General features: G+C 39.5%; 1 protein-coding gene and 1 long non-coding RNA gene across 2 annotated transcripts; one reads left to right on the forward strand and one right to left on the reverse strand.

Moving 5' to 3' along the window:
• Positions 1-3,822: 3,822 nt before the first annotated feature.
• On the reverse strand, positions 3,823-6,686 carry LOC114895848. Its single transcript, XR_003793658.1, has 3 exons — positions 6,533-6,686; positions 4,286-4,353; positions 3,823-3,903 (listed from the first exon to the last, which is right to left on the reverse strand). It is a non-coding gene; the product is annotated as an uncharacterized LOC114895848 (long non-coding RNA).
• A 4,647-nt stretch (positions 6,687-11,333) lies between these two features.
• On the forward strand, positions 11,334-22,109 carry HEY2 (hes related family bHLH transcription factor with YRPW motif 2). Its single transcript, XM_029223299.1, has 5 exons — positions 11,334-11,573; positions 13,486-13,564; positions 13,701-13,784; positions 16,072-16,153; positions 20,114-22,109. Exons 1-5 carry the CDS (start codon positions 11,491-11,493, stop codon positions 20,797-20,799), a joined length of 1,014 nt encoding a protein of 337 aa, XP_029079132.1. The 5' UTR covers positions 11,334-11,490; the 3' UTR covers positions 20,800-22,109.
• The last annotated feature ends 5,038 nt before the right edge of the window (positions 22,110-27,147 follow it).

Below are 27,147 nucleotides of genomic sequence, written 5' to 3' on the forward strand. Positions count from 1 at the left end.
TGAATTGTACACTTAAAAATTGTTCAAATGGAAGATTTCATGTTATACATGTTATGCCACAATAAAAGAAACAGTAAAAAAAAAAAAAAGAAGGGACAAGTCAAGAAAAAAATTAAAGAACAAAGCAAGAGGAATGAAATTAGTCCTTGCCTTGCTATTTATTAAAATGCATTATTTTAAAATTATGATCATTAAAACAGTGAGATCCTGGCACAGAAACAAAGAAACAAATAAATGGTACCAAGTAGAAAGTCTATAAACCGACCTGATTATACACATGTATTTGGTATGGAATAAAGGAGGAATTTAAGTCAGTGAGAGGAAAGTAATGTATGAGCATCAACTAATGAGCCACTTGAAGAGGAATGCCTCCTGAGGGCAGGAATTCTGCCTGCCTTACACAGCAATTATTCCCCAAGCAAAGTCATACCTGGTACATTGTAGGCATGCAGTTAAGGTTTGTTGAATGAATTAAAACTCATCCCTATATAATAAAATACACCAAAATAAATTCTAGATTGAATAAAATTTTGTTTAACTGGGAAAAAACATCAAATACTGATAAACATGAAAAAGTAAAAACCTCTGTACATATACATCAAAAGGTACATAAATAAGATTTAAAAGAAAATGAGAAGCTGAAATAATTATATATGTATATTTGTAATATATGAGACCAACATTGTGCCTTTATTTATAATTAGCACTTTTAACTCAATAATAAAAGGACAACTACCTCAAGAGAATAATAAAGTGTACCAACAGTCATAAAAAACTACAAATAACCAATAAGACTATGAAAAGCATCTTATATCATTAATAATCAAAAAAACTAAAATTAAAATGATAGATACTATTTCACCCATCAGGTTGACAACTATCAAACTATCTAGTGTTAGCGATGATACAAGAAATGAGTTTTCTCACACATTGCTGGAAGGGATATAAATTGGTCGAACTGTTATGAAAGATAATTTGGCAGGAAATACCAAAAGTGGTCACCTGATTCTATTTCTAATAATTTAGATTAAAAATAATTTAAAACGCATACACATTTTTAACCTACAAGTTTGTTTATTTCAGCATTGTTCATAATAGAAAAAAGATTATAAACATTTCAATGTCCAACGATAAGGAATCATTAAGTGAATTTATGGTACATCCATACCAAAGAATACTACACTATCAGGAAAAAAAATGTTATAGGCTATTTAACGAAATGAGGGAAATGTTCATTTTATATATATTTAGGTTTAAAAGCAGGTTATTAAATATTATTAGGCAAAATGATCCCATGTTTTGTGGAAAGGAAAAAATACAAAAACTGAAAGAATAATGATCAAAGTACTAATGGTGATTATCTGTGATTGCCAGGTTAAATGGCAATTTAAATGTTATTATTACTAACATGATCTACTAATTGTTCTTCAATGAACATGTATTGCTACTATAATATAAAAGCAATAAAAGATGGCTTTAATTTTCATAAAGAAATAAAATAACAAGGAAGTTTGTCCTCTGTTCTCAGGACCCATGATTAATCAGCTATAATATCTGTCTCTTTCCCTGTGTGAAGCACATTTCTAAGAGCACTTGACACTATTTTATTTGATCCTTACCCTTTTATTAGGTATCATTAACCCCATGAATGAGGTCCTGGGTTTAGAAAAAGGAGTGTGTTCAAGGCCATGAAACTAGTGGCAGAGCTAGGAATGCCCCCCTGGTGTCTGATGCTAAAGCTTATGTTCTTAACCACAAACTTTCCTGGCTCTGTTATGGAGTAGTTAGGCTTTTGGAGGGTAGACAAAAAACTAACCACCAGGTATCACAATTTCTGAGAAAATGTTTTGGCATTCCAAACAACACACTCAGAAATGGTCATTGGGAAACAAATTTTTCTTAAAGTGTGTCACTTCTACCGACTTGCACAGTCTGTGTCTGTGTCACATAAATTCTTCTCAGAGGCAAAGTCCAGTACTGGGTAAGAGCACTACGTCAGAATTAGATTCCCTGGGTCAAACCTGACTCTAGCTATCCCTTAAGACCCATAAAACCTTCTGCAGTTATTTAACATCCCTGGGTCTGACTCCTCATCAGTACGATAAAGATAATGAAACATCCAGTTATAAGATAAATAAGAACTAGGGATGTAACGTACAACATGAGAGATATAATTAACACTACTGTAGATTATCCATGAAAGTTGTTGAGAGTAGTTCCTAACAGTTTTCATCACAAGGAAAAAGTTTGTTTCCTGTTTCTTTAATTTTGTATCTATATGAGATAATGGATGTTCACTAAACTTATTGTGGCAAAAATTTCATGATGCATATAAGTTGAATCATTATGCTGTACACTTTAAACTTATACAGTGCTGTATGTCAATTACATCTCTATAAAACTGGAAGAAAAAAATAAATAAATCTAAATTCACATACATGCACTCATACATACAATGATTGTCCTACCTCAAGGGGTTCTGGTGAGGATTAAATAAACTAATCCACATAGCGCTTTGATAGCTTAGTGTCTGACACATAGCAAACACTTGATAAATGGCAGTTACTCAAATCATTAATGTATTCTCTGGATAGTAAACTCTCCAAGGGCAAAAATCACTTGTTACATTGCTTTTGAATTTCTTAATGAGCACACTAGATGTTTGTTCAGTGGATTGAAGCTGAATGTGAAGTATTATCCGAAGGGAAGTCTCTGCACTGCAAGCTCTCCGCTCTGATTCAACTTCATTGAGAGCCCTACCTTGCTAACCTTTGTTCACTAATAGGAGCCTTGTTTTATTCTCAACTGCAATGCAGTGACTAAAAGAAAATCACAATTTTAAGGCTGTCTTGCATTTCGTTATTAAACATTATTGCCGTTTACTGATTGCATATCCAATATTTAAATGCAAGTTACTTTCATTTCAGCAAGGCCTTTCAGGGAAAGATGTAATTTTACTAGTCTAAAAATTGTTAAATAACACCTGAATTGTAACATCCTTGAATGTTTATTTATGGCACCCTGTAGAAAAGTAACTAACCTATTTCTCTCTTTCAGCAAGAAAGTAGCAAGAAGGAATCAGGACTCAGTCTGCCACTGAAAGTATTCAATCTGGATAAATCTGAGATGGCTAGCAATGTTCATGTCCCATGTATTACTTTGAAGTCAATGAAGATGAAAACCTCACTTTAGAAAGTTCTCTGAATGCTTGAGAGTATAACTGTGCTGATTTTAATTATGACATGACATATTATAAAACAAATCTATAAATACTGATGTGCAAGTCCTAGCATAATTCTGTGAATACCCCACAAAACAGGTAGTGAACATGTTCTTTCATCTAAATTGGGTCATATTAAAGAAAACCCAAAGAACCCAATTAAAAGCAGCGAGTTTTCCCAGGACTCAGTTAACAGTCTTACCTGACAATGCTCTTCTGGTGGCTTAATGACTTGCACTGAGCAACAAAGATGAAGAATTCCATTTATAAAGACAAATTGTCCTGGAATTTTTCTTCTATTATAATGTTTTCAATTCATATTAGTGACAACTAAAACAAGGAAGAAACTTGACTGGATCAATCTAATGAATTATAGCTCTAAACATGTCACTTCTCTTAAACACCTCCAGTGACTCTCAAATGACTTCAAGACATGCAGGTTGGCATGCAAGCTCCACCATGACTTGGCTACAGCTTAATTCATTTCCCAAGACAACTCTTTCCCTTCCACCCACCTTTCCTCCATATCCTTCACTGCAGCAGAGGATCATCCATCTTCCCCTAAGAACCACCTGCACTCTTCAGGTGTCTTTGCAAATGCTGGTCCTTCTCCAGGAGAGTGTATTTGTGAGTGTAGTTATTTGGGACATCCTTCAAGGCTCTGCTCACTTTTTCCCTTAATCCTATGATTGCACCAAAGGAGAGGTAAGGGGTTAGAAAACTCCCCTTCTCATAATGCTTAAGAGGAATACAAAGACATCTCAATAAACATAATATCTAAATAAGAATAGTGTGATTGTCGTATAAACAGAAATTGAAGACAAAAGTCTTTGGGCCACTCCCACCCTTCCAACAGGGTTGCCACCTCTAATCTTATATAAAAATTTTGGCGCTGCCTCTGATTCGATCTCCCTTTAAAAATGAATCTTCTTTCTCTTTGTGCCCATAGCATGCAGTTTTACTTTGGCCTTGACTACATCCCATCTCGGTAACAGTTGTTTGCGTTTAGACTGCCGTGTTATTTCCCCTGCTATTTCCTGAGAGCAGGAATTGAGGCTTACTCACCAGGTATCACTCACACTGCTTAACTGAGACAGAGCATTACTCAAAGTAGGTGTTCAATACTTAGTGGCCTGGAAATGAGAACAGACAAATTGAGAGGCACAGACTGAAAAAATCAAGCCATGATTAATGACTTAGCCTTATTAATTTCAAGTACACACACTAATAGTTCTGTCAGTGATTTCTGTCTATAATCTCTTTGGCTTTATTTTCAGATCATTTCCTCCCTCAGTTCTGTTTATTTAGTCCCCACTCTGATGTTCCTAATGTATTAGTTCCCAAACTACATTTTTGAATAAGAACAAAGAGTTTCGTTGTTAAAATTAAAGTATGGACATCCTTTTCCCAATTCACACACACACACAAAAATAAATTTATGGTTAGTATGTTTTCATCTTAAATTTTGTTCAAACCTTTGTTATTTCAACTAGAAGCTATGCACGCAAGTATATAGTTAGTTAATTTAACAATATTTCATGCGTTCATGTACAGAGAACATGATTTTTCAGTTGTTCACCTGAATACCAGAGAGAATCACTCTCCCAACCCTTTAACATAACATTGCACCAAGAGGTTCAACTATTAGTCTGCTTTTCTAAGGATCTACATTTTTTAAATTGCATAAGGAAACTAATTTTAAGTGTAGATGATAGAATAAAGATAACATATTTCAGTATCTAAAATAATATAAACTGGAATACAGTCAATGTAATTTTTAAAAGTGGAGAAAATACACACAAAAATTTACAATTTGTAAATTTCATGTTACAAATGGTGGTTTAATTACAAAATGCAGCATTTTCCTCTGTGATGTGAGTTACTGGTCAGTGCCAGATATTACGATAGCCTTTTATAAACTAACGATCAAGTCATGTCAATTAAAAAACCTTTAATTATTTTGTGCCTTTTATATCTGTCTATATACAGATACTTTTATCTATCCGTTTGTATATAGGGAAACAGATACATATATACCCACATACACCGTTTTATTGGTTTTTTGTTTTATATCCATAACTTGGTCTTCTATTTTCAGACTCTGTTAATGCCTCTGTTGAGACTGTTTTTCTAGCAAAATCGTGATAGCCAGCCTTGGCAAGTGCTGCAGTGCTGTGAGTTTAGATTCATGATTCAATAATGCCCTAGGAGTCTCAGATTAAAAGTGCTATGGAAACGTACTTTCCATGTACCTTTCTTACATATTCAAGGCAGAGTACACAGCTTCTCCATGCTGCAGCTGAGCATGGCTGCTGTCTACTAAGCACCATGACATTTTGTTTCCAAACAGACTGCACTGCCCTGATGAATACTGCAGTTCATCACAGAACTGTTTTCTTTATTCACTTCCTAGAAATGGAATGAGCTATTACTTAAGACCCAAAATCTATCTCTAAAAAATTTTAGTCATATGTTCCCAATACATTATGACATTATTAAATTATTTTGAAGTCTAAAGCCAGAAAGAAAAAAAAAAAACAACTTCTGTGCTGTCCCTTCAAACAATAGATGCCAAACTTGCTATTTTTCTGTTTCTTGTAACATACTACTTCAATAGGTTTACAAAGCATGAAGGTCCAAAAATAGCCTTCAATTTTTCTACAATAAATCTAAAATTAGCAACTTCTTATTTCCAGTCTATGAGGGGTTTTTTTCCCCATAAAGTCTCTATCAATTTAAAAATAAGCAGATAAGGGCATAAATCTATCTATCTATCTAGTAAAAGTATCCTAATAAAAGTGTGAAAAAAAAATACATGGTCATTTGCATTCTACTGGGAAATTCTTTTAGTCTTAAACTTTTCCATAGCACTTGATATTTCAGAAACCTGTAGAGTCTCTTTCACTTTCATCAAGTAATACCAACCAACAAGATCCATGAATCTTTGATTTAACTTTTTCTAAAACTGAAAGAAATTTTCCTATGGAGAATCCACATTTTTGTAACTATGTGAGGCACTGGTCCTATTAATGTCAGTTTATTAATCGTGAGAGCATAGAAAATGACTTATTCAGCTATTAGGAGATAAACTATTGTCTTCATTTATACATAATACGAATGTTCATGCAATAATTAATGTAGATACTTGGGGAAGAATTTTAGACAAAGAAAATAATTGTTTTAAACAAAATTTTAAATCTGTGAAAAAGGCAATCATGTAGCTCGTTTAGAATTCAGCAGCTGGATAAACTTTTTCTTTTTTGACAAATAATGTGCTTCCTCTTTTCCGATTACAAGAATTAGAAAACTCACTCTGTTTCTTCTGACTTGGCTGCCAGGAAGCTCAGGAGTGACCTAAGGGCCCATTCACAGCAAATGGTTTCCTGCTCATGTTTAAGTATATTCTTTTCAATTTTTTTCATGATTATTTTTACTTCACGGTTGTTTATTTCCATTTTATTATTCTGATGTATCTAAATTCTGTATATATGGAAAGAAGCAAGGAGTTCATTAATTTTGACAAGAAATTCATTCACAAACCATTTATTGTGTATCCATTATGTGTCAGGCACTATTCTATTCTAGAGGATGGGGATGAAGTTAGTTAAAAGATGATTTCCATGAGAGGAGCAAATATTTCTTATTGTATTCCTGAGAGGAGAAAAAAAATCTCTCAATCAAACCAGCTTCAAGAAAATGAAAATTTTAAAGAATTTCCTTAATAGAAAAGCCTGCCAACATCAGTTTAACACTCACAAAGAGGAAGTTAACATAGTGAGTTTAGTTATCTTTTGACTGTTGCTTACAGGGGTATGGAAAACTGGTTACTTAATTATACAACCCTCTTCTCCAGTGTCCTGCAGTAAAACCAGCCTTCCTCCTTGGGCATGTGCTAGGTACTAATAACATCACTCATGAAATAAAAGCTTTTAAATAAATTGCCCCTTAATAACAGAGATCAATTTAAACATTCTAATCTCCAAGAAAGGGGCCTTTGGGTCTTAGACTTCCTACCTTGAAGCTTCTGATGTAAAAAATAAGTAGCACCTATTGGGGCAAGCCAAGAAAAAACGATGCACTTTTTGTGGGTAACCAGGCAAGGATAATTGTTAACTGGTAAAGCAGTTCCCTTTTATGGATGACTTCAAGGTTGGTGGGCCTAAATTTCCCCTTGCTTTCAGCTTTGTTTTGCTTTACTAGCTTGCAAATGTGTGTCGCACGGTGACCCTAGGTTGGCCTGCCTGCTGCCAGACTGATGTTGAGAAAGGTATTGAAATTTACAAGGATCTTGCCTTTGGCCTCCACTCTCAGGGTGCAGCATTCTCACACACTTTAAAGTGTTGCCAGCTCACAGTAGCCTTGTAGTCAGGGAAGCCAGCCCAGCAAGGCTGCCCACAGATGCACGTGCATGTCACCTGCCCCAGCAATTGCAAATAGACTAGCACATCTTGGGGCGACCTGCTCGTCTTCCATTTGCAAGAGAAAGCTGTGTAAATAATTATATTTCAGAAAGGGCAAAATATTGGACTTCTCAATATGAACTATGTGCACTTAGCCTTTTCAGACTAACATAAAGGTCTTTAAATAACAGAGCTGCCTGTATTTCACTGTGAAGCTCAGTTAAAACATTTTTTTAAAGTGGTGTCTTGTCTTAGTGACTTTCTAACGAACCCAAACACTGGAGTGGCTGACACTTTTTACAGTAACTGTAAGCAGTACCTCAAAGGATTCAGAGAAGTAACAAAGTGTGACCACTGATCTTGAAAAATCAGAGTGCTCTAATGAGGAAAAAAGCAGACCTAGAATTAAAAAAAAAAAAAAATCCTGCTTTCCCTCCAAAAATGCTGCAAGGAGCATTTTAAAATGCAGCAAAGTAATCACTTCATTAATTTATGCAACACAACTCAAATTTTGTGGGACAAGCTATAACAGGGTCAAAATGGCCAGATGTATAAAATACAGGTGCAAAAACTGTAACTTTATATTAAGACATCTCACGTCAGTAAGTGAGTTAAATCACAGAAGGACAAAACAAGGAGGAAAGGACCAATTTCGGGAAGACAGCTGAGTCTTTCCTCCTCCATTTCGTTTAGATCTGTCTTTCTGGGCTTTCTTTCCTAATGGCATTTCGTTTGTAGGGAAGTTCTTCGTATCTTTCGGTCTAATTATCTCATTGTACAAATCTTTGAAAATGAACGAACTGTGGTTTGCTCTGCGCGCGGACATCTTTTCTTCTGCCCGAGTTCTTCCTAAGCCTTCAACCAAGTTTCACTGAAAAGGATGTCGCTGAGGGGCGATGAAGCTTGAAATCCCGCGGTTTTCTCATTCTCTTTTCTTTCTCTCTGCAGACGCCACCCCTACACCTCGCTCTCGCACTCCAGAGAATCCACCACCGTTTTTAATAATGCTGGGGCGTTTTAAAGAGTTTCCTCCGTTTCTCCCTCTGACCCGAGAAGCACTTTCAGTGTTAGACAAGGCGCCTGACCAGGGCATAGGCAAATGGGATATTACAGGGGAATAAAAGACCTAATTGAAATATCTCGTGCTGCCTAATTGCGATCAAGTATCTTGCAGATAAGTTAGCATGTTATTACTTTGGTCGTGTTCAAAACGCCGAGGTCTTTTGCCTTACGCATTCTTGTTTATTTAACAGACGTATAGAGCGCTTACCACGTACCAGGCACTGTTATAAACGTTTTTAAAATATGACCCTCTTTGCTTAAGAAGTATTTTTAAGCGACAGTAAATCCGCGTGTGCATTTCGAACGTCCCTGCCACATTTTTCTTTATAGCATGGTACAGTGGTTAAGTCTTCAGAGAACAAGTATGGAAAAACTTTAACCAGCTGCAACTTTTTTTCAAGCAAGTCATTTCCCTCTTCGCAATTCTTATAATTAAATACAGTAGGATAGTGAGAAAGAACTCTTAAATTTTTTTTCAGTGATGATCTCAGGTTTTGTCCCCGGCGTTTTGAAGCGCCCGCTAATTTGATCGCGTGGCCAAGGTTAATTGCATCTGTAGACATTCGCTTTCAGAAAAATGCGCACCCTTCGCTAAAAGTCGTGAAGGCTGAGTTCGCCCCAGGCTGGAGGCGGCGTGTCCCCGCGTGGCCTGCGCGGACTGGCCGCGGGCGCATCCGCCGGGGAGGTGGGACGGGCGACCCGCGCAGATCTGGCTCTTCCCTAGCCGGGCTGTGAGGACCGAGAGCCGAGTGACGTCGGGGGAGGTCAGAGCCGAAGGGAGGCGAGCCCGCTCGGCTCCCCGCAGCGCGCTCAGGCAGCCGGCGCTGCAGCGAAGCAAAGGCCCGGAGACCCGCGCGGAGGGGAGGCCCACAGCCGAGCTGGGGGGTCACCGCCCCCCGCGGCCTCGAGCTGACCGGGTGCATCCCCACCAGGCCCCGCCCGGCTCCCGACGACTGTGTGTTTTGCCCGGTGTTAAGTTTCAGAAGTCAGGATGGAACGTTTCGGGTTTCTGTTCACACGGTTATTGCAGGCGCCGCGGTGGGGACCGCACAAAAGAGACGAGGGCGTGTGGGGAAGGGGTTTTGTGGTTTAACGAGGGCTTAACCCACGGACTGCAGGTCCTTCCCGCTCTCCCCCTGCCCTGCCCCGGCCCGGGCCCGGTCTTTTCAAGTCTCATCCCTTCCTCTTCTCCTCCCCGCCCCGCGCCGGTCTTGTGTGAGGAGAGAATGGAGTGTCAGAGGGGTACGCCCTAAGCAGATCCCCAGAAAAATAAGACTCCGTCGCGGCGTAGGGCTGTGGTGACTGATTGACGCCTCTGTCTCAGAGGCTTTTCTGCCCTAAGCACCGAGCTGTCCCGGCGCAACGAGTGGAGTCTCGAGCTCAACCCCGACCAACCCGGCGCCCGCCTCCCGGTACCGCGGCGCCCCGGCGGGCCCACCGCCTCCCGCTGCCCTCGCATAGACACAACTGCGTAGCGGGTTCAAACAACTACCTCAGAGCATGGATGGAAAGAGCAGCTTGAAAACATGTTTTACAAGCACATCTAGAGTTTTATACAACCCACGCTGTCCAATGCACTAAAGACTGGACACGCATTCGTCTTTTAGAAAACAAATTAATTTCCAAGCGCGATTTTTTTTCACGTCCTGGATTCTACTTAACTCTACCGCTGCGATTACCCAAACCAGGGAGTGTGAATTGCAATTATCTGGATAATCCAAGCCCGAAAAACTCGAACTTGAAAAACTACTAAAATTGTGTCCTGAAATACCCGCATCATTGCTCTAGTCCTTCCTGCCACCAGAGTAGACACAACTCCAGCCCACGGTCTACTCAACGGGATCTATTATCCACAGCCTCAGTGGCCAAATGGAAAGAACTGATTAGGTGCAATTAGAAAATCGTTTGGTGGCCGGTCTCTCAGACCCTCCGACCGCCAGCTGTCAAGTACCTGGTCGGGGAAACTTGCGTCCTTATCTGTTCACAGCCCAGAGGCCGCGGAAGTAGCCTTGGGAGTTGCCAAAGAGAAAAGCAACTTTGATTTAGGGTTTTCGAAAACCCCAGAGGGCAAATGTGACCGCCAGGGTCAGTCAGTCAGAAGTTTTGGTCCAGACAAGGGACAGCCGAGTGGGGCGGTTCGGTTAAGCCACGGCGCCTCCCGACGTCACACACGCTCGCTCACACTCAGCCACGCGCTTGGGGTTATTCTTTAAACACAGGGCTGAAACTTCACCGACAGACTGCTGGGTGCGGAGGAGCGCCAAAACCCGAGGTCCAGAGCCCGCCCCTCGCCAGCCCGCCCCCGCCCCCGCCCCCGCCGCGCCCGCGCCTGTGCCCACGTCCGCGCGCTTCCCTATCTAGAGTTAGCGACTTCGCGCTCTTACTCGCCGCCGCCTCTCCCCACCCGCGCTCTGCTCCCGGGCCCCAGATGCGCGTCCGCGTTCCCACGCCTCAGCCGGAGCTCCGCGGCAGGCTTTGGCGAGAGCGGCCCCGCCCCTCCGCTCCGGCCAATCCCGGGCCACGCTGACTCCCGACGAGGCGGTGCCCGGCGGAGCTGCGGGGGCCTGCGCGCTGGAGGCGGGCGAGGGGGCCCCGCCCGCGCGGGGAGGCGTGGCCGGCGCCGGCTCTTGCGGCCGAGCTGGGCTGCAGCGTGGGAAAGAGCCGCGAGGAGCCGACTGCGCCGCCGGCCGAGCCGCGCCTGCCCGGGCCCAGGGAGGGCGGGAGGGAGGAGGCAGGCAGGGAGGGCGCTGCGTCCCGGTTGGTGTCCGAGGCTCCGGCCCGGCTGCACCCCGCGCGGTGTTCGCCGTGATGAAGCGCCCTTGCGAGGAGACGACCTCTGAGAGCGACATGGACGAGACCATCGACGTGGGGAGCGAGAACAATTACTCGGGGTGAGCGCGGGCTCGGCGGGAGCTGTCCGGAGCCCGAGGCATCGGGGAGCTTTGTGTACGAGCGGCTACTTGGAAATCCCGAGGTTCCTCTCCGCCGCGTTCTAACCGAGCGGGGAAAGTTTTGCCCGAAAAACTTTCAGGGGTGGGCGCTCACGGAGCGCGTGTTCGGGTGGGGCGAGGCATGTGGGTTTGCACCCTAGGGGTGGGGCGGCTGAAAGTGTGCAGAGGTTGGAGAAGGAGGGTCCCCGGCTGTCAGCGCTGGGCGTGCGGAGTGGCACGCCCGGGAGACGGGCGACGCCTCCGCCACCGAAACTGCATTTGGGAGCACTTTCAAAATGGGCCAGGCGAAGAGAGAAAAAAATGATTTTTTTTTATTTTTGAAGAGACTAAAAGATGACTTGCTTTTTGGAGCCATGAAAGCAATTAGCGATGTCAAGGCTAAGTAGGCTGAGATTTCCAAGTTGATCGTATGTGACTTGGCTGACGGGAGTGTGAGTGACAGATGAAGGATCGTTTCAGGCATCATCTCTTTGCTTGTTCCTGAGTCTGGAGAAGATCGAGATCGTGATCACGGAAGCCAGACCTCCACTTTCCAGTGACAGTGGGAGGTTATGGAGGCGTTTTAGTGCCAAGGCGGGTCAAATGATAATTGCTTCTAATTGGCATCCCCAGAAGCACCTTAATTATTTATCTGCAGCTGTCACTTAAAGAGTAAAATTCTACGTTTGGAAAACTGCTTTTCTTTCAATATTATTATTCTAATATGTACAAACCTTAGACTGGAATCATTAAAAGCAAAGATATTCGCTTGAAACGTTGTTTGCAAAGTATCTTCTAATTATTAAAGTGTTGTGTCATCTTAAAAAATGAGATCCGAAAAACAAAGATGTCATGTGAAAGGTGAAACCAGTTGAGAAGGGGATGGGAATGAGGGGAACAGTTAATTCAGAAATAAGATCCAGAAGTGAGAAGGTGAGGTAATAAGAACCTGGTGTGTGCAATATTTCTATAATGAAAGAGAACAAATAACAGGAACCTGGAGAATTTGAGAACATGAGGAAGCAGAGTATCTATGAATTATGAAGAGAAACAGATACAAACTAGAAAGGATCATAAAAATTATGTGACAATATAGTGATTTGACTGAACTTTTGATATAAAATATTTTTTCATTAGCAAACTCAAGATGGATTACAACTCTGAGAGGTTTAAGCTTAGATTGAAGGCTGAGAGATACTCACCTAGAGTTTTATTTTCAAAGTAAAACATTTACCTAGTAGTTGATCTAATTTTAATTTTTCTATTAGTGGCATATTTAATTTTGGGTCATTCTTTTGGAAGATTAATATAGAAAACATTGAATTTGTCATTCTTGTATGACTACTTGGAGTTTTGAAATAGTAAGCTAACTTCTGTTTATTTTAAAGATTGCATCTAGGGACAACAGTTTGACATGTGATGGCTGTATATCTGTTTGATAGTAATTATTTTAAAATAGCTTTGCTTTGTTCAGTGGGTCTTACCAGAGGGAGGAGGAGGGATGCTATTAGAGATTAATTGACTTTTAAGAAACATTTATGAGTGGAACTAGGAAGTACTAATATCTAACTTCTCACCCTGACTGCCCATAATTATTTCATTGGGAGGCTCAGTAAAAGTTTAGGGACGTTTTTGCCAGTGGATTTGACATCTGGATTAGTCATTAAAATTAAAAGAAAAAAAGGCATGATTCCTATCTGAAAAGAGATATAAGGGCTGAAAGCAAAGTCTGTAAAGAGCAAGAATTAAGAATAAAATAATGCTGATCTGAACTGTGCTATCACTCTGAATATTTAATGGGTGCCATCAAGCACCCAGAAGAAAACAATTGTTATGTTAATGCAGCACCTGACAAACTCTTCTTATTTCATAGACAAAGTACTAGCTCTGTGATTAGATCGAATTCTCCAACAACGACATCTCAGATTATGGCAAGAAAGAAAAGGAGAGGGGTATGTGATTTTTTTTTTTGTCTTTTTATTTCATGTAATCCAGCCTAATGTGTAGCAGTTGTATTTTTCCATTACGAGTAATTTTATCATTTGTGTATTCATGAACTTTTGTTGTTGTTTTGCTTTTTGGGGATAGATAATAGAGAAAAGGCGTCGAGATCGGATAAATAACAGTTTATCTGAGCTGAGACGACTGGTGCCAACCGCTTTTGAAAAACAAGTAAGCTGCCCCCCCATCCTGACCACCCCACCAGTGAGCTCAAAAAAGCTGATTCTCTCATCTGGCAACGTGGGTTCTTCTTAAAGCTCATTAAAATAATGGTGTATGTGCCGTGATCTGGCACAGAGCAGCTATTTCAATAAAATGCTTTGTTGTGGCAAAACTATTAAAAACATAATCCATCATGAAGTTGAAAAACATTTCCATTCTCTAGCTTATTTTCCCTTAAGGGTAACATGTTCACGCTCTCTCTGTTCTTTCTGTGAATACCAGTAGTGGTTTTGTTTAAAACTGAGCTATATGTAGTATTCTTCTTCAGAAAAGATATCTGTGTGAAATTTCATTTTTGTCTCAAACTATTCTTTAAAAAGTAAGCTTTTTATTTTAAAAAATAATTAAAGCCGAGGAAGTAACACCTCTAGCTCTACTTCCTAAATAATAATACTAACAAAATTTATTTACCAAACCACTTGGTTTCATTTTTAATCCCTGGCTTAATAGAATGATGTTTGTTTCGAGGCATCTTTGTGGAAGTTGGTAAAAAATCAAACTAGCCATAAATTCCCCTTTTCAGAATTAAAGTATTCCTTTACCAAAAAAAAAAAAAAGAAGGAAAAAAGATTTGCACACTTAGTAAAGTAGGAAGCCGAATTTCATTTTTGAAGAGTTGTGTTTTTCCTTCTGCCGCCATGGCTGATAGATTTCAAAGAGCATCTTTCAAAGAGTATGGCATCATACCTTTGTTGAAAATAACTTTCAATTAAATTCAAATAGGGTATAAGACAGCTGTTGTTTGTTTATTCCATTTTGTTGTTTACTTCATGAACCACAAACATTATAAAGCAAGCCCTACAAAGCCCTTGGAAATTATCCAGAAACTGCAGTTTTGTTATTAGTCACTTTCACTGAAACTACTGTACATATTCATGGAAAAACTGAACATTGATAGAAGTACAAGTTGTCAAATGCTGTTGACTATACATTTTTAAGAGAAAAAAGGCACCACTCTATATGCTGAAACTGTCTTTAATGAGCTAAATGTAATGGGCAAATTGTAGTTTTGATTATTAGCTTTTCCCATGACAATACGTTGAAAATGAAAATATCAGTAATCAGTGACGTTTTTACTTTCAGTGCTGAAATGTCTACAATTATGAGAAACAGTTTGGTGATTTTTTTGGCGGGGGGTTGGGGGGGTTGGAGTTTGTTAGATTTTTTTTCTTAAATGTCGACTTAAACCTTAAAAGCAAACCTCAGTAGTTTGGCAGTTAGTTACCATAAACACAGGCTTTCCCATTTGCTGAGCTTGGCGACCAACCCTAGAGAGCTGGCCCTGTCACAATATAATTAGAAGAGTGTTCTTTCAAGCAGTTTAAGTCACTCTGGCACTCTCACCATGTACTGGGTGCTGACAATTTTCACAAAACAAGTAAAGCATAGGAACCTGAAATAAACTGCAGTTTCCTTTTCAAGAAAACATACTGATTTAATTATTTAGCTCTTCCAAGAAATTAGAAGCCACCCACAGCCCTCTGAGACAGTTTGAAGTGGCACATTTGTATTTCAGTTGGTTTCCAGAGGTTGCCTTGTTTTAAAGTGGGGGAGGGGCATAAAAATATAATGACAATTTTATTAAGAACTATTTTAAAGGATTCAAATATCCTTAAGCATTTCTGATGCTTATTAAAGTTAGATTATGCTTTCTTGTTTATGATCTTGGAATTTACAGTGACACCTGCTGGTAATTATTGGGAAAAAAAAAAACCTTGAAAGTCTTCCCTTCGCACTTTTGGTTCTATACTTACAGTGGTGTCGTATGAATTACCTTAAAAGCATAATAGAATTTTCTATTTTTGAAAAATATGCTTTTTAACAATAATTTGCTGAGATCCTATCTGCTTTTCCTCCAGAGTTGGATTCAACTGATCTAGACTTCAGGATTATATAAGACTATTGTATATCCCCTGATAAAATATATTATTAACCAGTTTGTTGCAGTTTGAGATTTTTGCAGTTGTAGTAGTTTGAGTAGAGTTATCTTAGTGTAATTATTTTTGTGTTTAAAAATTATTATGCCTTTTAGTCTTTAAAAGTTAAAATGGCAAATATCTGTCATTAGGTGTGATGCAATTAGTGTTTTCATGTAAAGTTCAGGAAGAATTCATATTTTTCTGTGAAAAAGTTAAACTTAGAATTTTCTAGTGAGAGGGAAAATGAAAAATTCAGGGTAAGTTGTTCCAAATTCATTTCCATAGGACTTATAAGATTTTATTATTTGTTTATTCAGGGATCTGCAAAGTTAGAAAAAGCTGAAATACTGCAAATGACAGTCGATCATTTAAAGATGCTCCAGGCAACTGGGGGTAAAGGTAAGTAGGTGACTTCATCTCCCCCTCGCCCCACCGCCCCTTCTACCTTTCTCTTTTCATTTTTTCTCCCTAAGATTGTAAGGAAGTCATAGTTGAACAGTTCTTTAACGAGCTGCGATAGGAGGTCCCAGATTAAAGCCGTGGAAATCAATGCTAATGGCAGGATTGAACTCGTGGGAAAGAACTTCTGGAACAAAAGAAGCACTTGACCCTGGGCTTGTGTTTGCTTTTATAATACTGTGGGAGTAAAGCTTCATTCACAGCAGCCTGGTCAGAGGTTTGTTTGGGACTTTCAGAAGTGCATGCTGGAATTTGTACAGAAAGACAAAACAAACACACAAACATCCAAACATAAACAGGAGGTTAGACACAATCTTTTTCTCTTCTTTCCCTCTCCCCAGTCCCCTGTTAAATCAGGGATAGGACTCACTATAATGCAGCTATTCCAAAGGAAGTGAATTTTCATAGTTGTTCTCAGAGTTTGGTTGATCTTGGATTTAGACCACACAGAGCATTTGAAATGCAGGTAGTGAATCTCTGTCCTAGAAACCACTGATGGAGCAGTCATTCCTGTGAAGAGCAAACAGGAGCAGGTGCCCTGGGCCCAGTGCTGTGGAGAGATGTCTTCTGTACTGGATAGTGATTTAGGGAAGAATAGTCCAGTTCCTGACCCTCAGTTCATGCTATGAATGGACTTGAGATCCTAAACGATGTAGTATTCACTCAGATTTCATTATCCCACTTCTCACACATCACTCAGACTTGATTTTGCCCTTTTGTATCTTTTTCACCCTTCAAACAGGCCTTTGGTATTCATCTTAGCCAAGGGTGCTGTTCCATATATTTGATAACTGGGTAAGGAGAGGGTACCACAGGGGCTACGTGCTGCAGCTACACCCTGAACGCTTATCTCTGCTCAGCATTAACCTTTTATTATGTAGTATCAGAGTTTGCCCTAGATCAGGACAGGGGCAGGGCACTGGAGGGAAATAGCTGTTTATCAATTGGTACAGAAGTATTTCAGTGTTTAACTCCAGCTGAGGACCTGTGGAGCATCAGCCCTGACCTTCACCATCTTTTACCTGTGTCAGGTGGGGGGGTCGGTGATCATTGTAAAGGGACGCCCTCACACACGATGTGACTTACCCTCTGTTGTACCTTCTCAAGGAACCGTCCGTCCTGCCTGAATAACCATCCTGAATGGGTATGGAATTGTGATTTCTACTCTTTAAAATGTAACCCTCAGCATAGGCTGCAAATATTCTTACGTAATAAGGAAGAGAACTGGATAAAATTCTAGAAGCCTGTGATCCAGCCCAGCTTGGCCACTGACCCACCTTTAAGCCGAGACAGAGGTGCTGGGCTGCACAAGGAGGCCTGTACTAACACTCTGAGCCCTCAAGGCCCCCCACCGCCCCAGGATTCTGTCTCTACACCTGCTCCCTCAGGATGCTAGGGGACTGATCGGGTTAGTGATCGTGCAGGGAAAGTTGTTTGATTGCTTTACTTCCCTTGGCATTGTTAGCCACAAGGCTAAGAATTTTTATCAGCGTTTCAAATATTTGGCATGGGCTATACTTCTAAAGAGTAATATTGTTCTTATGCCTTATTATAAACACTAAGTTCCATCGTGGTTGCTATTCTTGGCTACCTGAACAGTCCTAAAATTCATCCCAAAATAGTTTGCGAACAGACATTTCCGAGCAAGCTCCATACAAGTCGCCTGACTGCCAGCTCATTAGAGAGGTCACCTCACAGGAGAACGTGTGGGCCTTGAAGAAGTGGGGCTGGCAGTGTGGGCTCGAATTGTTAAAGACTCACAGCTGCTATGGGGGCCTCAAAATGTACTGGTGAAGGACAGACACTGCATTTGGGTTGCCTGGTTTCAAATCCTGGCTTGTTTTTCTTTTTTTTGGTCTGTGACCCTAGATAAAGGACTGACCTTTTCTGAACCCCAGTTTCTTCATTTGTAGAATGACAGTGCTAGTGTTCACTTCACAAGGTTGTTGTGAGCTTATTCACTTAAAGCCCAGAGAGCAGTGATGGAAGTGGTGTGGACCCCTGTGCTATGATTATTGGCCCAAGATGCGGTCGCAGGAAACAGTTGCTCATCGTCATTTCCCTCTGCATTCAGCAGCAGTATAGGAATTACATAATTTATATTCCTTAAGATGCAACAGAGAACTCACCCATATACAACCCCATACAGCTGGCAAATCACAAATTTCAATTACTTCATGCCGACTCATGAAGATACTTGGAAGCTCCTGGGGTACAATTCTGTTGGTCCATTCTTTAATCTGTCTTGGTATTGCAGGAGTTTCTAGAGAGGATTTAGTAGAGTAACCTAAATTTCTAGATCCCTCTGGGTTTCTGGACTCTTGTCTACTCTGATGATTATCTCCCTTCTCTCATGAAGTCAGAAGTCTGCAAAGCCTTGCAGAGAACCCTGAGGACTCTTATGTGAAGTCTCTTTGGAGGCGTCTTCTTCAGGAAGAACTTTACATCCTAATGCCAGGGGCTTTATTGCTAACCATGCTGAAGTCCTGGGATGATGACTCTTTTTGTTGCTATCTTCCACATTTCATGATGTTCTCTTATGTCAGCTTTGTGCTGTTGTTGTTACTGTCTTAATAGTGTATATTTTTTCCTCAAATTTCTTTTTGGGACTTCCAAATTTCTGTTGAAATTCTAGCTCTTGGACTTTGAATACTGTGACTACCATTTTCCAAAGTGCTAATCTAATTGTTAATAGATGATAAACAAAACAGGTAATACTTTGATCTACAAAAACATAAAAAAGGGAATGTAGTAAATGCCTTAGATGAAAATAACCTTGTTTGAATGTGATATTTCTCATTTATGTATATACACATCCCCTAAGTGAGTAGACTAAATTTTAATTTGAAAATTGTTTAAAAAAAAAGTTGCAAATGAGAAAAAAAGTCTAAAAAGGATACGTTTATACATATTAGAGGTCACTTATTCAAAGTGGTGACATTTCCCCAAATGTCTGATTATTATCAGTACCCTAAATTGGCACCGATACTAATCAGATGTTACTATTTTCTATTCTAATGTATTCTTTGGATAAAAAGGGATTCTCATAAATGTGACCAGCTCTAGCCATTTTAATGGTAGTAACCTTAGGTGTAAGGGTATTTGCATACACACTGACACAATTAATGGACATTTTTTTCTTGGACGGATGCCAGAAAAAAGTAAGCTAACCAATGAAAGAAATATATATTTGGACTTCAGGAAAACTAGGAGTTATAGTAATGTTATATTACCTGATAGAAAAATAAGATCTTCAACTTAGTAACCAAATTTTTAAAAATCATTTTGCTTCTTTAACTTTTTTCCATACAAAGTAATGATGTTTTCATTTTGTTGATAAAAAACACTGAGTCAAGAAGCATTTATGAATTTATTGAGCAGTTCTGGCACATTTCTAAAAAGTCCTCAAACTGCTCATATGCATTTCACATCTCAGTTATAAATGCCAAGAGAGTGAGGATGTTTCAGATAAACCCTTTAATCTCCAATTCATGTGACAGAGACAGAGAGACTGGTACTCTGTTATACCGTGGAAAAGTTTACTAGAAAATTTCACTATCCCACAATACAAAAGAAGAGACACCATTTTTTTTTTTTCTCGAAGTGTTTGAAACACAGATGTTCTTAATTCTTTTCCCCACTGTGCTATTTGGTTGCAGGAACAACTGCAGTACATAGCATTGCCAGAGTTGTCACACATGTGAATTGCAAAGCACACTTTCTTAACTTCTGCAAAAATTACAACCATAAATAGCTGGCAACGTTCTCAGAAAGGATCGTCGTTCTTCTTAAATCTCTGAAGGACAGGGTGGAACGTAGGTGGTGGCTACTCTTCATAATTGTATCGTTCTTTCTCTCACTGTCTCTCCTGGCCCCCACTTTGCTCAAACCTCCTTTCAGGCTACTTTGACGCCCATGCTCTTGCCATGGACTTCATGAGCATTGGATTCCGAGAGTGCTTAACCGAAGTGGCAAGGTACCTGAGCTCTGTGGAAGGCCTGGACTCCTCCGATCCACTGCGGGTGCGCCTGGTCTCTCATCTCAGCACGTGTGCCTCACAGCGAGAGGCGGCGGCAATGACCTCCTCTCTGGCCCACCACCATCACCCCCTGCATCCTCACCACTGGGCGGCGGCCTTCCACCACCTTCCGGCAGCCCTGCTCCAACCCAGCGGACTCCACGCCTCAGAGCCCACGCCTTGCCGCCTCTCCACCACTTCAGAAGTGCCTCCTGCCCACGGCTCCACCCTCCTCACGGCCACGTTTGCCCACGCAGACTCTGCCCTTCGGATGCCATCAACAGGCAGTGTCGCCCCCTGTGTGCCACCTCTCTCCACTTCTCTCTTGTCCCTCTCAGCCACTGTCCACGCGGCCGCTGCAGCAGCCACAGCAGCTGCGCACAGCTTCCCTCTGTCCTTCGCTGGGGCGTTCCCCATGCTTCCCCCAAACGCAGCTGCAGCAGTGGCAGCTGCCACAGCCATCAGCCCTCCCTTGTCAGTATCAGCCACGTCCAGCCCTCAGCAGACAAGCAGTGGAGCAAACAGTAAACCTTACCGACCCTGGGGGACAGAAGTGGGAGCTTTTTAAGTTTTCACTGAACTTCTTGCAGTAGTAACTGAATGTCCTTCATTTCAGAGTCAGCTTAAAACCTCTGCACCCTGAAAGTAGCCATACAGATGTCTGCGGATCCACAAAGGAACAATAAAGCTATTTGAGACACAAACCTCAGAAGTGGAAATGTGGTATTATCTTTTTTCTCTGTTTCGGTTTAAGGCAGTTTGGTAACTGACATCAGCAACTTTTGAAAATGTCGCACTTGTTTTCATTTAGAAGTCTCCTGGAAAATATACGGACTGAACCATCCAGCAGTGCATCACGATGTCTGAATTGGGGAAGAAAAATGCCCTGACTGAATTTTCTTGAAAGTAAATGGAAAAAAAAAAATTCATGTTTCATAAGTGCCTGAGCTAGTAAAGTTTTCTTTTGAACATACAACGTTGCACAAGTAAAGAAGAGCGTAGAGGTTAGGTTAAGAAAGGAGAAGGGACAGAAGTCTTGCATTAGGCTGCAGACATTTTAGTACAAATACCAGAAAAGAGCACTCTGTTGAAATCAACAGGTTTTTATTGGCCAAAAGGATTGCTGAAAGTAATTTTCAAGTTGAGAAACCTAGTTTTATCTTAGTTTGCTTTTTTTGTACAAACTTGCCAAGTTGTGACATTTAACAATGTATTAGTATAAGCAATTATTACGTCAGTGCTCAGATTAACAAGGATTTCTGCCCTGCCTGCAAACCCCCAGGCACTTTTTTTTTTATGGCTCAAAATATGGTGCTTCTTTATATAAAACATGCATTTATAGAGTGCACCTTGAAGCAGTTGCCTACTGTGTGCCCACCAGAGGCTATCTGACTCATGCCAACTTGAAAACTCTCCAGTTTGTAAAAGTTTAATTTATTCAGTTTCATTTGGACTATTTTTACATATTTATCCTCTTCATTTCATCCCAATAACGTGTAAAATCTATTCTTGTCACCTTTTGGGGAGAAGTTGCATTTCTGGAAGTGATGAGGCAGGGAGAGAACAACGGGAAGAGAAAAGCCACGATTTTTAAATGTCCTTTGTCAAGCTTGTGATTGTATTTGATCCCAAATCAAGATGAATGTATGCAATGGGATGTACATAAATTATTTTTGTCCATGCCTAGACTAGTGCTACATAATGGTGTTTTGGTTTTGTTGTTTTTATTTTGTTTAATGACAAAATAATCTCTTAATACTTTGAAATTGAGCACGTGAGAATTTATGTTTGAGACAAAGACACAGCATGTATTATTATGCACTTCATTTCTCTGCTGTGTGGAGAAAGCAATAAACATTATGAGAATGTTAAACATTATGCAAAATTATACTTTTAAATATTTGTTTTAAAATTACTGTACCTAGTCTTTTTTGTATTACTTTGTAACCTTTTTCTATGCAAAAGTCTACACATCACTAATTAAATGAAGTCCTTTTTTGACCATTTTTATGTGGATGAGTTGCTTTGCAGAATGGAAAGTTGACGTGAATTTCAAGCAAGGCCTTGTTTCACTAACAAATTAAGCCATGGCTTTTCTTTTTCTCTTTCAAAGTCATTTGATATAATTCACAGCCTTGAAAATAGCATGTATTTGAGCTTGTAAACCAATTAAGCATAGGTATGACATCATTTGGAGGCAGGAAGTGATCAGTTTCCTCTGCCTTTTATTCTTAACCATTCTTCTTGGAAAAGTGCAAAAACCAGAAGGTCAAATAACAGTATACCGAACAAAGGGTAATAAGCTAGAATGTGTCATACATTTTGGAACTCAGAAATATTTATAGAGTATTTTTAAAACCACATGCATGCATGATAGGTGTGTGTATGTGTGTGTATATATATGCCTCCTGATGATAAATTCTCTGTACCTACCTCAAGATTTCTTTTGATGCTGTAGAAATTAGGCAGGTATCCCTCCTTCTTCAGTGAAGCCTAAAATAGACTATTTCAGAGTTTCTGAAGCTGTTGGGCCAAACATATGAGAAGAATTTTTAAAAAAATGTTTCTATTATGCTTATCAATTATGGTTAAAGGAAAGAGTGGGAGCCTCTTATTTTAGTTTTGAAAAATCAAGCATATAGTTTATCTAATTTTTTTCTGTAAGTAGGTGAAAAAATGAGCAAAAACAGATCACCTTTGTTCCCCTTGTCTGTAAGCTCTGTGACTATTATATTGTCAGTGCTGATAGAATTAAGTAACAAATAAGAAAATGGATTTACTGGTATTTGGAGTTTGCTTTTTAATCGTGATTTGTGGATAGCAGGCATAGAAATAATTTTGATTTAGGATCTAATAGTTGATTCTGTGCCTGTTGTAATGTCAGCATTCAAATAATTTCTTTTTTTGGAATGTAAACTATTTTAGTGATCGGGATTTTTTTTTTTTGGATTAAATATTTTAAGATAAATCCCCTTCTTCCTTCTTGTTTTTATCCTCTTCCTTTATTTTTCTTATATTTTTTTCTTCCCAGTTACATATGGGTTATTATTTTTCAAATCATTTGATTAAAATATCTGCCAGCCAACATGCTACATAATTGCTAAGGGTTGTCAGTGTTCCTAAAGATAATCATTGTCAGTAATTTCAGTTGTTTGAAGTTCACTGGTTCTTGATCAGTGTTTCATATCTTCAGTTTTTAACATCATATTTCACTCTATTAAATTTACCATTGAGTTTTCCATCTCTGACCCAATGTTTTGTGAAAGTGGTGTTTCACCTTTAGTTGTGGTAATTTTCATGTTCACTACCAAAACAGAAAAAAGAAAAATTTTGTTTATAGTTCAAGGGAAAAGAACTTTTTTTTTTTTTTTTTTTTTGGGAAAAGAACTTTTAGGGTTTGATTTTTGGTGGGTTTTGTTTGTGTAAAAGTTAGTCCCAAAATTAACTCAAACGATTTTTGGTGGGGGGGATAAAAAACAAAAAAAAAAAAAGGAAAAGGAGGACTTTTTTAGAAATTTGGTTTTCCCCAAATGATGAAAGCTATATGTATGTCTAATTAGAACCCAGTTTTATATTTCACATCATTGAACCAGAAAGTATTTATTGAATAACTACTGTGTGCCTAGCAGTGTGCTGTCTACATCAGCTTTCTAATGTTATGGGATCCCACAGCCTGACTGATGGGTATGACTACGACCTTAGCTATTCATAGGGACCCTCAAAAGAAGCAGGTGCCCTGAAAATGAGGAAACGGGTTCCTAGGAACTAGCCAGGGAAGCTTTTTCTCTCCTTGGGATCTTTGGCAATTACAAATATGATATTTCCTATCATATTTGGAGAAATCTGAGGGACTTATTTTTTTATATAAATTTATTTTTAATTTTGGCTGTTGGGTCTTCATTGCTGCACGCAGGCTTTCTCTAGTTGTGGTGAGTGGGGATTACTCTTCGATGCAGTGCTCGGGCTTCTCATCGTAGTGGCTTCTCTTGGTGTGGAACACGGGCTGTAGGCGTGCGGGCTTCAGTAGTTGTGGCACGTGGGCTCAGTAGTTGTGGCTCACGGGCTCTAGAGTGCAGGCTTAGTAGTTGTGGCGCACGGGCTTAGTTACTCTGCAGCATGTGGGATCTTCCTGGACCAGGGCTCGAACCCATGTCCCCTGCATTGGCAGGCGGATTCTTAACCACTGCACCACCAGGGAAGTCCCTGAGGGACTTTTAAAGTAATGTTCAAACATAAAATAGTTCAAATATTAACTAGAGTGATGGTTGTATGATCCACGTGTATCATCAGTCTTAAAGACGCCTTTTAAATTATCTTCCTTATTATATATTCAACTTGTGCCTTTGCCAGTAATTAAGTTAACACAAAGTAAGAGTAATCACCTCAGGTAACATCATCACAAAGCAAGATAATTTTAGAATTTCATAATTTCATAGGTCTAAGACTCCATCAATTACAAGATACACTATTAGTTTAAGGTCAGATTTTAAAGAAAAGTACCACCACAAAATAACTTTACACATCCCAATTTCCAAAGTGTAAAACTTTTTTTCAAAATTGTATCTTGGATTTGAGGCACTACTATAATATTATATTCGAATGTGATTTTTAAAATCCATGGCTAGAAATGTACATAGATTAAATGTGGGTGATTTAGCTTACTTTAAAAATACCAGCATAGGGTCTTAGTCAAATCAAAGAATCTGGGTTGACTTTGTAATGGCTTAATGATCTAAAGATAGATATATATTTTTTAAGCTTTTCATGTTTTTATTGCCCAATGGGACTATTCCTAGTTCTGCATTTTACTGAAGAATGGAGTTTGACTTCCCCTTGTAATTCTTTTAAGATCTAAGCAACTGAGGCTGTGAGCATTTCAGCAACTGTAACAAAGCATTACAGCAAATATGACATCATAAACTGTGACTATAGCTCATATTCTTTGGAAGGAAGGATAAGTCTTTGAACTTGGATGAGACATCTTTAAAAGAAGAAAAGTCCCTTGGCTTCCATAGACAAACTTGTTTGAGGGGCCAGAGGCAGATGAGAAATGGTTCCTTAGGTCCCAGTTGGCACTTTCTCCCTCACTTCTAACTTTAGAAGAACAGACATGAATGGGGTTGGCTGGTTAGGGAATCAGGTCCTCTTTTAGAACTGACAGAACCAACACACACTGTTTAAGTCACAGGTCTTAAAACGGATATAAGATGTAATACTAACTGTTAATGTTGTTTGGTTCTCTGTGCTAAGCTCCTTGCTAAGTGCTTGCAATCTGTTACCTCACTTAAGCCTGGTTAACTATCCTATAGAGTGATAGTCTTATTACCTTTACATATTAGGAACTAGAGAATAAGAGGTTGATTGTCCAAGGTTATACCTAGCAGTTTGAGCTGTGACTCAGCCCAGGCCTGTCTGATTCTGAAGCCCATACCTTTGACCTCTAGGCTGTGGCTTCTGGCAGTACTTTTGGACTCACTCATTCAGACTAACCAAGAATCTCAACCTGCCTGAGATCACTTTGAGCTAAATACGAGTAAATTAGCATAAAAATCTCCACCATCTCTCCCTTTTAATATATGAAAGGATAAAAAAACTCCACTTTCTTCTGTAATGCAACGTAAAAGGAAATTATTTTGGCAGTTCCCTAGTTTTAACTTTCACCTGTCAAGCAGTTGAGAGTTAATAAAGTTTTAAATTACTTATCTTAATCAGTGAAGTTATCCTCTGTTAAATCTACCAGAAATATTCTATAATCTCAGTCAAAGTGGTTGACAAAAGTGAGGCAAAATAGTGACATATTAAGACTAGATAGCTGAGTAAATTGAGTTTGAAAAAAAAATCCTGTCTTCCATTAGATATAAAAGATAAGAGTTTTTTTGAGGGAAAAATGCTGGATTATTCTGAATGTGTATACATTCCAGGTCCATCATGTCATAAAACAACATTCTTCATTTGGCCTATGAAGACCTGCTCAGTAATCCATTCACTTTAACAAGTCTTGTTATCAGGAAGGGGTTTTTAACTAACCTAAACTCTTCGGCCTGCAGTTAAGCATGCTTTCTATAGCAGTTAACAGTTTATATGTGTATAATTTTGCAAAAATCTTATATCCAGAGACATTTTTATATGCCTCTAAATTCTTAGTCTCCTGAGAACTGAATATTCTGTTTCCTTGACCTCTGCTGTCATTCTGTTAGTCTGTGGGAATGAAGAGATTTATGCATATGAAATGGAATATGCATGTAATAGAATGCCTTATAACCTTATTTTTTAAGGGGTAGAAAGTGGCAAGTTAACTCTAAAGTTTCGTGCATTAAGCTTGCGTTGTAATAGTTATGTTTTCATTGCTGTGAAAACAGTCAAATTTTCTCCTGTGGAAGAAAAACTACTTTGCAAAGAATGGCTATTATTCATAATGTTTCACTTGTATAAGTAGGGTGATAAATTTTATATTGCTCATAAACTCCTGAAACAACATCTGGAGCATCTTGAGTTAACCCCTTATTTCCTGATTATAAGCTATTGAACTGAATATTATTTATCATACTATAAAACTATAAAACTCTGCCTGCTTCCTAGGCCTTCCATTGCTTTTTTTTTTTTTTAGCCTTTTTCCTTAATTGCAGAGAACCCAAAGACTGTGCTTTTTGTTTGTTTTTTTTGTTTGTTTTTTTTTTCCCACCAAAACAACACGACCAGAGCTTCGTGTAGCTCTGTTTGTGTAAATTTTCTCCTGGGCCAGCAATGGCTGGCCTCTTCCCATATCCTAGCCAGTCTGTCCCAGCACAGCTGCTTTAAATAGGCTTCCCTTGGGGCCTGGCAAGATGATGGAGACGTGTTCACAGTCAGGAGGGCAAAACACAGAGGCACACAGGCCATATTTTATTGTCATCATAACACACTTCTCAGTCACAGT

This window comes from Monodon monoceros, unplaced genomic scaffold (assembly GCF_005190385.1).
Source record: "Monodon monoceros isolate NGI ecotype Baffin Bay Population unplaced genomic scaffold, NGI_Narwhal_1 Super_Scaffold_15, whole genome shotgun sequence".
Taxonomy (NCBI): Eukaryota; Metazoa; Chordata; class Mammalia; order Artiodactyla; family Monodontidae; genus Monodon; species Monodon monoceros.